The sequence below is a fragment of the Eriocheir sinensis genome, chromosome 41, assembly GCF_024679095.1.
Source record: "Eriocheir sinensis breed Jianghai 21 chromosome 41, ASM2467909v1, whole genome shotgun sequence".
In the NCBI taxonomy this organism is placed as follows: domain Eukaryota; kingdom Metazoa; phylum Arthropoda; class Malacostraca; order Decapoda; family Varunidae; genus Eriocheir; species Eriocheir sinensis.
This window is the reverse complement of record NC_066549.1, coordinates 2138602-2152181: the sequence shown is the minus strand read 5'-3', so window position 1 is coordinate 2152181 and position 13580 is coordinate 2138602. Positions and strand designations below refer to the sequence as shown.

The window sequence follows — 13580 nt, the reverse complement described above, 5'->3', positions numbered from 1 at the left end:
AGTTGTGCCCGGCGGTGGAGTAGGAAGAAGGGGTCCGTTACGTGAGGCAGGACTGAAGCTTTGGTTGAGGTGAGTGAGGTGAGTGAGGTGTGTATATGACTTCTGAGGTGACTGGTAGAGGTGTGTCAGGAGGAAAGATCACCTCAGGCACTCATGGCAGAATTAATTAAGAGGCGGCTTCCCTATATGTAACCTTCCCTGTTATTTCTTTTCATGCCACTTTCTGTTTTCGCTTTTATTTATATTTCTTTATTCTTTTCCACTTGATTGTTTTCTTTTAGTTCAGTTCAGTTGAGTATCTTGAGGTTTAATTTACTGTGCATATGACCATAATGAGAATGATATGCCCAATGCCTAGTGCGATGAAATGCTAAAACTCGGGGTTGGAAGGGGGAGTTAGGTTAGGCGGCATTGGAGCTTGTGGAGGTGTGTAGCTTGTTGAGGTGAGTGAGGTGATGCTTGTGGCTTCTGAGGTGACTGTTGAAGGTGTCATTACGAAACATCACCTCAGACATTCATTGCAGAAGAGTCGGCTTTTTGGAGTTAGGTTAGGCAGGTTTAAAACTCGTGAAGGTATGTAGTTTGTTGAGGTGAGTGAGGTGATATGTGTTTGTGGCTTCTGAGGTGACTGCTGGAGATGTCATTACAAAACATCATCTCAGATACTCATAACAGGAGAGTTGGCTTGTGGGAGTTAGGTTAGGCTGGATTGAAGCTTGCGGAGGTATGTAACTTGTTGAGGTGAGTGAGGTGATATGTGTTTGTGGCTTCTGAGGTGACTGCTGGAGGTGTCATTACAAAACATCATCTCAGATACTCATAACAGGAGAGTTGGCTTGTGGGAGTTGGGTTAGGCTGGATTGAAGCTTGCGGAGGTATGTAACTTGTTGAGGTGAGTGAGGTGATATGTGTTTGTGGCTTCTGAGTTGACTGCTGGAGGTGTCATTACAAAACATCACCTCAAACATTCATGGCAGAAGAGTTGGCTTTTGGGAGTTAGGTTAGGCAGGACTGAAGCTTGTTGAGGTGAGTGAGGTGATGTGTGTTTATGGCTTCTGAGGTGACTGCTGGAGGTGTCATTACGAAACATCACCTCAGACATTCATTGCAGAAGAGTCAGGCTTTTGGGAGTTAGGTTAGGCAGGATTGAAGCTTGTTGAGGTGAGTGAGGTGATATATGTTTGTGGCTTCTGAGGTGACTGCTGATTACGAAACATCACCTCAGACATTCATTGCAGAAGAGTCAGGCTTTTGGGAGTTAGGTTAGGCAGGATTGAAGCTTGTTGAGGTGAGTGAGGTGATATATGTTTGTGGCTTCCACTTACTATTGCTTGGGCATTGTTCAGGTCATTTTGATCAATGCCATAATGAAAAGTTTAAAGTTCATGCTACTGCAGCCCTGTACACACATTCATACAAATAATCATGGTGCAGAAGCTGATGCCGATGTTTATTTCAGTGTCCCTCTGCTGGCCCTGTGACCTTTCCTGACCTGATAATCTGACGCGCCGTAACGATGGCCAAGCCCCCGAGAGGAAGTGACCTTGTGTCGGTGCTGCGTGGCCTGGCACGTGTCGGGTCAGCAGTCGTGGATGTCAGGTCACAGGAAGTCACCCGTGTGTGGGCCACCTCCTCCCTCAGACCTGCTGTGGTGGAGGGTGCCACAAAGCTGCAGGAGGCTGTGGCTGCAGCAGTACAGCAGCCAGAGACACTACAGGTTGGCTGCTGGCTTGATTGTGTGTGTGTTTGTTTCTGTCTGGTTATTTGCCCCCAGCTGTCCCATTTAACCTGTCGCTGCGATTGGCACAGATTTGGCTTTTACTGGTAGCCTGGTATCATACACTCCCAAGTCTTTCTCTGCCTCTGTGGTGGATAGTGGAGTGTTTCCCATGTGGTATTGGTATGATGGATATCCCCTCCCAAGGTGCATGACTACATTTTTCTTCATTTAATTGTAGCAGCCAATTTTTGTTCCATTCCTGTATCTTGGTGATGTCTTCTTGTAGGAAATCCGCAGTCAAGGGGTTAACTGATAGCCATGGCCAAGTGGTTGCTTAGTAATGAATATCAACGATTATGCATTTTGCTCAGAAGAACTTATAACCTCCAAGAATGCTTTGTTCCAGCCAACTCAGAGATGGGAACTTTTGCATTAGAATGTAGCCAATACTTTTGGAGCACTGTGCCAAGGAAGGGATGCTATCATAGTACCAGCCTTTGGTGGTCTGTATTTGAAGCTAATTCATGTGACTTACAAGCACAATTTGAAGCACCTGAGGGTTTGATCATCAGTCTAGCAGATATTTTAAAGACATGTGTTTGCATTCCTCAGTAATGGATCAGGCTCATGGGTTCACCAGGTATGGAACCAAAGAGTGGAAATGTTATCCCTGGCTTGGTGCTATGGTGCACTTCTAAGTTAACTTCTACTTACATTTGAAATAATTTTTAAGGTTTGAAATAATTTTTCAAGTTTCCTGAAGAAATACATTTTTGCACATAAATAACACTGTTGTGCTATGTTGTCCTTTACAGAAAAATGCCTCAAAAAGTGCAAGTGAAGCGCTGGCTCGTCTATCCATGGTGACAGAGGGCCTGAGGGCCTACAGGGGCAGCAGTGTTCAACCTGCTGAAGGTGAGTCCCTCTGTTCCAGTAGTGCTCAGATACATCACAGAAAACAGGCATACAATGTAATTTTACACAATGTTAATATTTTATCATTACTATAACTTAACTTTTCCACACATTATGTGGCAGTCCAGAATGAAACAGAGAACCAAAGAAATAACAAAAATATTATGAAAGGGTAAAAATAAATAATGGTTGCTTCTTTTGTCTACTTACATATGTCATATTTTTAGCAATATTTTGGTGTATGTTTAACACTGTGTATTGATTTTCATAATTCCCAGAAACATTAGACAGAGTGGAGGACCCTATGTATGACCCCAGCGTTAAGGAACTAAACATTGAGGAATTCTTGATGCAGGAAGCTTCCAGTGGCTCGGGTCTGGATGCCCTTGAACCCAGCAGCCAGGATCCCCTTGGAAGGGTCCAAGAGGAGGCAACCAACATTGTTGGCAAAGCATTAAGCACAAGAGAGGAAGTCAGTAAACGAGTGCAGGAATTTGAACCGCTTATAAACATAGCAAAAGGTGAGGAAATAGAAATCACACAGGAGCATCTTCAAGTTTTAAATAATAAAGTTTCAGAGCTTGAAGGCATTTCACATGGCCAGAATATAGTTCAAGAGGAAACAGAACCAAGTAGTGTAGAGGAAAATATTGTCCAATCTGCCAGTGCCTCTGAGCCTGCAGAACATACCAGGGAAGTGAGTGGGTCCACAGACTCCACCCAGGCACAAGGACTAAGCATTGAAAGCATGATAATGCAGGAGGCCACAAGTGGCCACCATGACCAGATACTTTCTGACAGTCAGAAGTATCTCTATGGAGAGGTTCAGGGAGCTGCAGAAGCTGTTAAGAAAGGTATTGATGATACAAAAGATGAAGTCAACCAAAGAATGTTGGGGTTTGAACCTCTCCTGGACATTACAAAGTCTGAGGAACAAGAAATTACAGAGGAACATCTTGAGGCCATCAATGAGAAGTTGTCTGAAATCCATGATGTTTCCTTTGGACATGACCTAAAGATGTTCCGAGAAATAGAAAACCCTAAACCTGTAGAGGAGGTGTTACAAGATATCATAAACCAGCAAGCTCCTGTGAAACAACAGGTGACAGAGACCATGCAGGAAACTGAAGAAATGGATTTAGTTGAAAGTGTACCAAAAGAGAACGCAGGACTAAGCATTGAAAGCATGATAATGCAGGAGGCCACAAGTGGCCACCATGACCAGATACTTTCCGATAGCCAGAAGTATCTGTATGAAGAGGTTCAGGGAGCTGCAGAAGCTGTTAAGAAAGGTATTGATGATACAAAAGATGAAGTCAGCCAAAGAATGTTGGGGTTTGAACCTCTCCTGGACATTACAAAGTCTGAGGAACAAGAAATTACAGAGGAACATCTTGAGGCCATCAATGAGAAGTTGTCTGAAATCCATGATGTTTCTTTTGGGCACGATCTAAAGACACTCCAAGAAATAGAAAACCCTAAACCTGTAGAGGAGGTGTCACAAGATATCATAAACCATCAAGCTCCTGTGAAAGAACAGGTGACACAGACCATGCAGGAAACTGAAGAAAAGGATTTAGTTGAGAGTGTACCAGAAGATAACACCAAAGCACAGACCAAGGGTACCCAAGAGCCTACAGCCGCCAGTCTGGAGGCTGCCGCAGAGCTGGAAGATTCCATATCACAAGTTGCAAAACCTGTTGTCCTTGATGACTCATATATCTCTACAGCCTCTGAGGTGAAAGTTGACATCCAGGTAGATCCCCCAGCAGAGGCATCCCAAGCTGAGAGCATCAGCAGCACACAAATAGTGTCTGACGGAGCCTCATCTTCCTCACCATACACCTCCCAGAGTCCTGTTACTCCTGATGGGACTGGAGGGGCAGTGGCTGCTGAAATATCCTCCATGGTTGCAACTGCTGCTGTTGGTGCTGGTGCTTCATTTACAGTAGCCAGTGCTCCTGCTGCTGCTACTGTTGCTGCTGCTGCTGCTGCTACTATTACTGCTACTGCTGCTGCTGCTGCTGCACCGTCAGTTGCGACCCCCACACCCTCTGTGTCCTTTGATGGCCCCGTCATCGCTTCACAAGCAAATACTGCACCTGCCAAGCCCAAGCCAAAACTGTTAGGGAAGAAACCGTTGGCCAAAGAAAAGCCCAAGTCAACGGTACGTATTGTTCTTTACTGATCTTTAGGTAAATTGTGAAAACTCCATAGTCAGTATTCTTCATAAAGATTATTCCTCAAAAAATGAAATAACCATTAGTTATACAGGCATTAAATATGGATGAAGTTACTTATGCAAGAATAATTTTCCAGTTGTCAGAAAATGCACAGGCCCGCAAGGTTCCTCACTCCCGTCTTGGCCGCCTGGCGACCTTCGGGGGGCTGGCGGCAGGTCTCGGGATGGGCACGCTGGCCGAGGTGACGCGGCGCTCGCTGGGCCTCAACCAGGGCAAGGGCAGCGGCTCCCTACTTGACTCTTCACCCTTCCTGACTGAAGCCAACGCCCGGAGGATTGTGGATACACTGTGCAGAGTGAGAGGTGAGCACACTGACACCTGTTCACTGGTCTTGATGAGCTAATACCATATTTGACGACTTATGAGGCACATGGGCATATAAGATGCACTTCAATTTGGGCAGGCATTTAAAAATAAATAAATAAAGTATTTAGACACACAAATGTCAGGTGGAAGGTTTTGGCTGGACATTCGTAGGCCTCCCCTCTATCAGGTTATTTTTAAAGTTTCATATGTATTCAGATCCTTATTAAATCCCAATATTTTACATTTAAAAATTTTAATGTTTACGAGGACCTACCAGAGCTGGTCCTTCTTAGAGACTCGAGACTCCTACAATTAAAAACTTTAATATTTGCGTTGACCTACCAGAGCTGGTCCTTCTTAGAGACTCGAGAGTCCTGCTTTGAGATATGGTGTAGACAGCGAAGTTGTCAGAGGGGTAACGGGTATAAAGTTTGTACATCATATTTTTTTATTGTCATGTGTATGGATTTCGTGGAATAATGGTACTATTCACTCTAGGTCTTTATTTGTTTAGCATTAATTAAATTTGTGGTGGCAGGAGCTGCCTTGAAGCTGGGCCAGATGCTGAGTATCCAGGACAGCGCCATCATCAATCCACAGCTGCAGAAAATCTTTGAGCGGGTGCGCCAGTCAGCTGACTTCATGCCCACGTGGCAACTGGAGGTGAGGACGGAGGGTGCACTTCATCAGTGTTCACATATTTTTTTTTATGTAGACCATCTTTATCCTCTTTGCCAGACAAACTTGAATTACTATTAGCTTATAACTTATGAGATGACAATGCACAACTTACATTGGAATTATGCTCTTGGGACTCTGCTTGAAGCCAAAGATGCATATGGTCAGGAATACTACAAAAATACCTCCAGTCATCCACATATTATTTTTATACTGTATACAGGAGATGCATGACATTCCCAGGAGTTAGGGGATACATAGGTCAGTATTACAAGACTTTTGCTTCTCACATCAACTATTTCTAAAGACCAAAGAGGGGGTCAGTCGGGGGATAGTGAGTGTTTCTTGAGGTTCACGGACCAGAAGAAGGGTCAGACTACCACCAGGGTCATAAAACTACTCCAGGAAATGCCAACAACTCCTACGAAAGCCTTATTTCTAAAGGTCAAAGAGGGGATCAATCGGGTTCTAACGAGTTATTCTTAGGCTCAGGGTACAGAAGAAGGGTCACACTACCACCAGGGTCATAAAACTACTCCAGGAAATGCCAACAACACCTACGAAAGCCTTATTTCTAAAGGTCAAAGAGGGGATCAATCGGGTTCTTTAGGCTCATGGTACGTCATAAACAACACCTATGAAAGCCTTGTCAAATATGTGTTCTTGGGTGGCGAAATGTCTTTTAATATGACCCTATATATTCTCTCTATGCACATGTATTCTACTAATAAATTACTACTTTAAAGCAATTTATTATAATCATTTTAGTTACTCCATAATACAAAGGACACATGGGATGATCTACTCAATGGTAGTGAATTATATTACCTTTAAAACTTCTTAGCTTTGCATTTGTTTTATTTATTTGTGTATATGTTCACTTCATCATTGTCATCATTATTATTTTAGGAGCCGTATTCATTTATCTACTTGTTTTTCTCATCATTCCTATTTCAGGAGGTGTATTTCTTTATTTTCTTTTCCTTCTCTTCATCATTGCCATCATTGTTATATCAGGTGGCATTTTTAATTGTTTTATTTTTGTTCTCTTCGCCAGTCATCATTGTTAGTTCAGGAAGCATATTTTATTTACTCTTCCTTCTCTTCATCATTGTCATCATTGCTGTTTCAGGAGGCCATCAAGGGCCAGCTCGGGGAGGACTGGCGCTCCACAGTCGCTACATTCGACGAGAAGCCCTTCGCTGCGGCCTCCATTGGGCAGGTCCACTTGGCCACGCTGCACGACGGCCGCTCGGTGGCCATGAAGATACAGTACCCAGGCGTGGCGGAGGGCATCGAGAGTGATATCAACAACCTGGTGTCCACCCTGAAAGTGGCTAATATTTTCCCTGAAGGTTGTACTTTTGTCCACTTGGTTTAAAAAATGTTGTCAATACGTTTTCTTCCACATCACAGCCACACAGAGAAGGAATAACATGATAAACTCTTTCAACTGTCATCTCCCTCTTGTTAATCCGGAAGCAGCGACGAGCCAAATTTGTGGCTTCACCATTTAGCAGCGGCGGGTCAAATTTGTGGCTTCACCATTTAGCAGCGACGGGCCAAATTTGTGGCTTCACCATTTAGCAGTGACGGGCCAAATTTGTGGCTTCACCATTTAGCAGCGGCGGGCCAAATTTTTGCCATGATCTAAACCCCCCAAAATAGATGATACATAAACTGATCACAAATGCTTTGATATATATTATGAAATGGTTTGTGCGAGTGATGATTTTTTCTCATTTTTCTCGCTGCTACCGGGTTAATCAGGGCTAGGGAAGTACATATTTTGATTGGGGTTGAATTATAAAAGAGAAATTATACTTACAGTTTGCTGATATGCATGTATATATTTTCATGAGATGTTACATTAACTTGCACAGCAGAGGCCATAAGAGAAGGCGTTAATTCTATCAGCACTATTTTTTAGAATGTCATTACTACAGTATTTTCCTGATAAATCTCAATCAACACGGTGTCTCATGTCTTCCTGGCTTTAGTCCATTATATTACATCATAAAGAAATCAAAAGAAGAATGAGATCAGTCCACTTGTTGCTCCTTGAAAAATTAATAGAGCTAAATTTGGCCTTGTCCTACCCATGAGATTGTCCTGTCCTAGGCACTCATATACTCCTTTTACCTCATACAAGATATCTTTGCACCGTAACAATGAAGTTTTATGCTTGTCCTAGGCACTCATGGGGCAGGTTTGGTGTGTTGATGCTTCTTCCACCCAATGCTAGACACCTCTTCACCCTAACAAGGAAATTTTATGCTTGTCCTAGGCACTCATGGGGCAGGTTTGACCTAACAAGGAAATTTTATGCTTGTCCTAGGCACTCATGGGGCAGGTTTGATGTGTTGACGCTTCATTCACCCCGTACCTCTGCATCCTAACAAGGAAACTTTCTTTTTGCAGGGTTGTTTGTTGACTCCGTTATTGAGGTCGCTAAGAAGGAGCTGCGCTGGGAGTGTGACTACGTGAGGGAGGTTGAGTGCACCAAGCGTTTCAGGGAGCTGGTGCAGCCGTACCCTCAGTTCTATGTGCCTGAAGTCATCCCTGAACTATGCACACCACAGGTACCACAGAGGGGGGAGTCTTGTCTCTTGCTAACCTTGATTTTTACTTGAATTTTCTTGTCCTAAATTGATCCACCTTCTTAACTATATCCTAAATGTATATCAACTTTCTAACTATATATTTTTTTCTCTTTCTTGGCTCCATTCTCTCTATTGGTCATTATCTCTGCTTTCTTACCCATACACATGTTAAACTATGCAGTATGTGGTCTATAGAGCCTGCCCACATTCTTTTGAGGCTTCACTGGCAACGAAAATACCCTTGATATTGGTGTGTTGATACCCTCAATATTATTTTTGTTTTGTTTGTGTATGTGTGTTCTCCTCCATGGGTTGTGCTTTATATTCTACTTTAATCCTCATATTTTAGTATTATATCTTCTAGCCCTCGTCCTGTGTATCCATTTTTGTCCCATATATGTAGCCAGGCATTTTTTTCTACAATGGATTCATCACAGTGTCGAACCTCTCCCACAAAATCAAATTAAAAGCCACCCACAGAAACTTAGGTCACCATAGTGTTTTGGACAGCAGTTAGGGTGCTCAAGGGCCCTCTGTACACAATCCATCAATCCATAAATGTGATTTCTCAACAGATCTTCACCTCCGAGCTCATTGCCGGCATCCCCGTAGACAAGTGCATAGACATTGATCAGGAATCCAAAAATTACATCTCCGAGCAAATCCTTCGTATCTGTCTCTTGGAGCTGTTCCAGTTTGGCTTTATGCAGACTGATCCCAACTGGTCCAATTTCTTTTATAATGCAGAAACAGAGCAAGTGAGTCCCTCTTCTTGTAAATGTTTTCCTGAAAATATTGGAATTATTTTAAGTTTTCATAGAATGTGTCTAATACTCTTGTTATATGGTTATTCATCTATTATTTCGTTATGTGGTGAACTAAAAGGGACTAAGAGCACTGTGGGAACTTTGTTTTTGAGTTTTCAGATTATTTGTTTTGTTTAACACGTTTTTATGGACTTAGGCCATGGTGTCTGTAGTTCCTTGGTGTCCCTCCAGGAATGAGCACCGTGGTGTGAGAGGAATGTTAAATGGTTCTGACCGCATTACAGTATTAGTAAAAGTAAGAATGTGAAAGAAATAGAAATTCAAAAGGAATGTAAGGAGGAAAAGGAGAGGATGGAAGTAGCAAGTGAGGGAGTGTGTGATATTGATTACATGCAGATCCATAAAAGAAAGGCAAAGGAATTGATCTGTGATGAATAAGACTGTGGGAGGAGGGGCAGATGTGACCACAGTGGGAGTTCAAGTTAATGGAGGGCGGCTATATCCACAGAAGGAGGTGGAGAGGGGTGAGATTTATTTTTATGTCTGGAATTTGCTTTCATTATTGTAACTTTACTTTGCACACAGGTTGCACTCCTAGATTTTGGGGCATGTCGGGATTACAGCAAGGAGTTTGTGGATAAGTACATTAACCTGATCTACGGAGCAGCAATGAAGGACAGAGAGAGGGTGCTCAAATACTCCCAAGAGCTGGGCTTCTTGACAGGATATGAAGCAAAGGTACGTGAGGGATTAAAATCTGCCATAATCTACAGTATTTTACCTCAGACTTGATGACCAATGTTCGGCATGAGGAGGGTTGTTTTCTGGTTGTAGGCAGTGAATACTTTAACCCAGTAGCAGCGACGGGCCAAATTTGTGGCTTTACCGTGCAGCAGCGACTGGCCAAATTTGTGCCATGATATAAACCCCCAAAAATAGATGATACATAATTTGATCAGAAATGCTTTGATATATATTATGAAATGGTTTGTGTGAGTGATGATTTTTTCTCATTTTTCTCGCTTGGAGGGACCATTAAGAAACATGATCCCCGCTGCTACTGGGTTAACTGCCTTAGGTTTACAGATGACATAATCTTATTACGTTATTCCGAGAAAGACTTACAAAGAATGAAAGAATCTGAAAGTAGGGTCTGAAGATGAAGATAATGAAAGTAATGTTTAGTAGTTGGTTAGCATCACAACTAACTTATGGCTGGGAATGAAATGATTGAGACAGTTGAGGTATATTCCAAAAACTATAGAAATCAGCCAGAACCAGGTGGATAGATTGAATTAGAGCATTAGCAGGATGGAGTATACTGACATCAGACAGAGAGAGGTGGAGTAAGCTGGGAAAGGTTTTTGTCCTGCAGTGAATTAATGGTAGCTGATGATTACAACACAATTTTTCATGTTTTTTTTTCTTCATAGGCCAAAAGAATACTCACATAGCATGAAATTTAAAATATTGAGTTTAGCTATGTAAAAGAATGCCTTGAGAGGAGATTACTGGACAAACAAAGTTCCTAAAAGAGTGTATCAAGACACCTCTCCATCCGAAATTGACCTCTCTTTTGGCCGCTCTATACTTATCACTATATGAGAGCAACAGTTAGCGGGCTTTTTTTTTTACATCACCTTTTTGTTGCCCTTGAGTTGCTCTCTGCTGTAAAAAAAAAAAATCTTTATATATATATTTTTTTCAGGTGATGGTGGATGCCCACATAGATGCTATCATGATCCTGGGAGAGGCATTCCAAGAGAAGAAACCCTTCCACTTTGGAGACCAGAACACCACCCACAGAATACAGAATCTGGTTCCCGTCATGCTCTCCCACCGCATGTGTGCACCGCCGGAAGAGTCCTACTCCCTGCACCGTAAAATGTCTGGGGTGTTCCTGCTGTGCACCAAGTTGAATGGCACGGTGGATTGTCACGGTCTTTTTCACGAGATATTTAAGAATTACAAATTTGGAGGCACTTGGGAAGACTTACATGCTGGCAGATTGTAACTGTAATGGTCTGAAGCAATCTCATTTGTCATGTCCTCAATGCACCCAGAAGAGAATAGTAACAACAGTGGTTCCCAGATCTGCACAAAGGAGAAATGTAGCTCCACGTGTGAGGTGAGTAATGTGTGCTGGTTGTGACCCTAGTAAGGGAAAATGTTTATGTTGTGTAGATGTGTATATATCTCTCGTCAGCATTCATAGTTTCAGTTAAGTGGAAGCTTAGGTGCATGCGACTTGTGCAATAGGCAGGAGCATTTGAGGGAACGATTAATAGAAAGATCAAGGTTCCACATGCTGCTTTTTGTATGATGTCTTACACTGCATCCGGTGAGGCATCCAAATGGGCTTTGATATATACAGTACAGGAGGTTGAGAAGTTGGAGTGGGTGCCCCTACTATTTTTTCCTAGAGCACTTGTCAAAAAGATGGCATGGGCTTTTTGTAATTATTTTTTTATGCTCCACCCTGCTGCTGTGGGAGTAAGGTCAGGAGTCACTTACATACAGTGTGTTCTATTCTTTTTAAGTGGTTATTAAGGGATCTCAGTGTAATGATTCAAGATGCGAATAAGGTCTCCAAAGGCCTCTAACCCGGTGATGCAATATGACTCGACCCTAGAATGTCTACCAAGCGTCTAAATGGCTCAGGTTTGAGTCCCGGGCAGGTTGTCGGGAAAAGCATTTATTCCTGAGTAGATTAGTTTTTCATGTGTTCTAAGAAGTGGCAGATCCCTCATTATAGAAAGTCCTTGCATTAGATAACATTGTGCTCTACTTATTATCATCTGTTGAAAAATAGAAAAGGTACAGATGAGAGATGGTTTTGATTCTTCACACTGACCTTAACTTAATAAACACAAGATGTTTATGATCTGCTCTTTGCCTAATATCTCATTTTGTGTTCCTTTTTGAGAACTTTCCAAGGAGGTTACTGTGAAAGAAAAGAAGCCACCTTTGCCTTTTCACGGAATTCTCGTTTTCTGCAGTCCTCTCATGCTTACTTGGTGTGTCGTTCCACTTTTTTACTCACTGATGGACAAAATTTTTAACTAAATAATCCACCACTATTTGCTGATGTTGATCATCACTATAATTATGTTGTCTATATTGTCTGTATATGAATTCATATTAATTATTGCAGTCATGTAAATTTTACTTATTGTTTCTGTAATACTTTTTCCTATATTCAGTTTGAGGAGTCAGTCATCATAGTTACAAGAGCAATGGTATTCATCACAATCATGGCCACAAACAACCTTGGGTAGTCAAGTTGTGGGATGTTTGTGTGTCATGAAAGGTGTATATGTGCCATAGTGAAGCACACAGTGTCTTATCTCCACAGCAGGAGGCTGTGTCTATAATTTGTGTTGTATCACAGTGCAAGAATGGAAGTGTGTCATGATGGCACATGAAACGTCCAACCTTTGGTGTTAGGCCCCCTTCACATGAGCGGTTCTCTCCCGTGCGGAAGTATGGCCGCGTGGGTGGGTGTCTTAAAAGGCATGTCTTCACACGAGCGGTTTTCCTGCGCGGTTCATCTGCAGCAGTGCACAGAATACTTGTGAGTTTGTTGAGACTTGTTTGTTTGTTTGTTTGAGATGGAGGATGTAAAGAAGAGAGTGATTTCTTTGTATTATAATGAACAGGGTGTTAAAAAGAAGCAACTATGTAAATGGTGGACCCACCCAATAAACAAACCTAGGCTCCTTTAAAGAGCATTTTATACATTATATTCTGACTTTAAAGCTTATGAAGAAAAGTTTTTCAATTATTTCCGCATGTCATCTTCTACATTCGAAGAATTTGTGAGCAAAATGAAGCTCTGCCACAGATTAACCAAGACTGCTGCTCAGGGAAAAACCTCCCGTCTGAAGGAACCCATAGACTTCTATAGTATTCTGAACCGCCTGGCGCCGCACGGGTTAGCAGTGCTTGCGGCCGATAAACCACTGCCACACGGGAGTGTAAGCTGTGCGGCAGTGTGTGAAAGGCCTCATTGAACTTCATTGACTTCTAAACCGTGCTGGAAAACCGTGCAGGAGAAAACTGCTTGTGTGAAGGGGTCCTTATACAGTGGCCTCAAGCCCTCACCACCAACAGAGACAGAAGTGGAGGCTTCAGGTGAAGTGGGTGGCAGGCCCTGAACTGCTTCTTTTACCAATAGCCTCTTAAATGTACATTCTGTTATATAAGTAACAAAAAGACACGGTATTACTCCACCCTTACAAGAGTTCTTGACTGCTCAAGAAACTGCCAGAACAGTCATCTTGTGTATAACTGTGTATTCCATAATGGCTTCTGTTTATTATATACACAAACAGAATATAATTCCTGA

The 13580-nt window shown here is 42.4% G+C and overlaps 1 protein-coding gene across 2 annotated transcripts in view; it reads left to right on the top strand.

Annotated features, from left to right (window-relative positions):
• LOC127009481 (atypical kinase coq-8, mitochondrial-like) overlaps positions 1 to 13465 on the top strand; it is a 13967-nt gene extending 502 nt beyond the window's left edge. Inside the window, exons 1-11 of one of the 2 annotated variants that reach the window (XM_050882585.1) lie at positions 1 to 78; positions 1460 to 1717; positions 2536 to 2635; positions 2914 to 4802; positions 4955 to 5180; positions 5723 to 5847; positions 6995 to 7217; positions 8284 to 8444; positions 9041 to 9223; positions 9818 to 9970; positions 10941 to 13465. The exon at positions 1 to 78 is cut by the window's left edge and continues 502 nt beyond it. In XM_050882585.1, coding sequence (XP_050738542.1) covers positions 1517 to 1717; positions 2536 to 2635; positions 2914 to 4802; positions 4955 to 5180; positions 5723 to 5847; positions 6995 to 7217; positions 8284 to 8444; positions 9041 to 9223; positions 9818 to 9970; positions 10941 to 11246 — 3567 coding nt within the window. In that variant the 5' untranslated portion in view covers positions 1 to 78; positions 1460 to 1516 and the 3' untranslated portion in view covers positions 11247 to 13465. The remainder of the gene's footprint in view (positions 79 to 1459; positions 1718 to 2535; positions 2636 to 2913; positions 4803 to 4954; positions 5181 to 5722; positions 5848 to 6994; positions 7218 to 8283; positions 8445 to 9040; positions 9224 to 9817; positions 9971 to 10940) is intronic. The other variant, XM_050882584.1, reaches the window with a different exon arrangement.
• Positions 13466 to 13580: the final 115 nt, after the last annotated feature.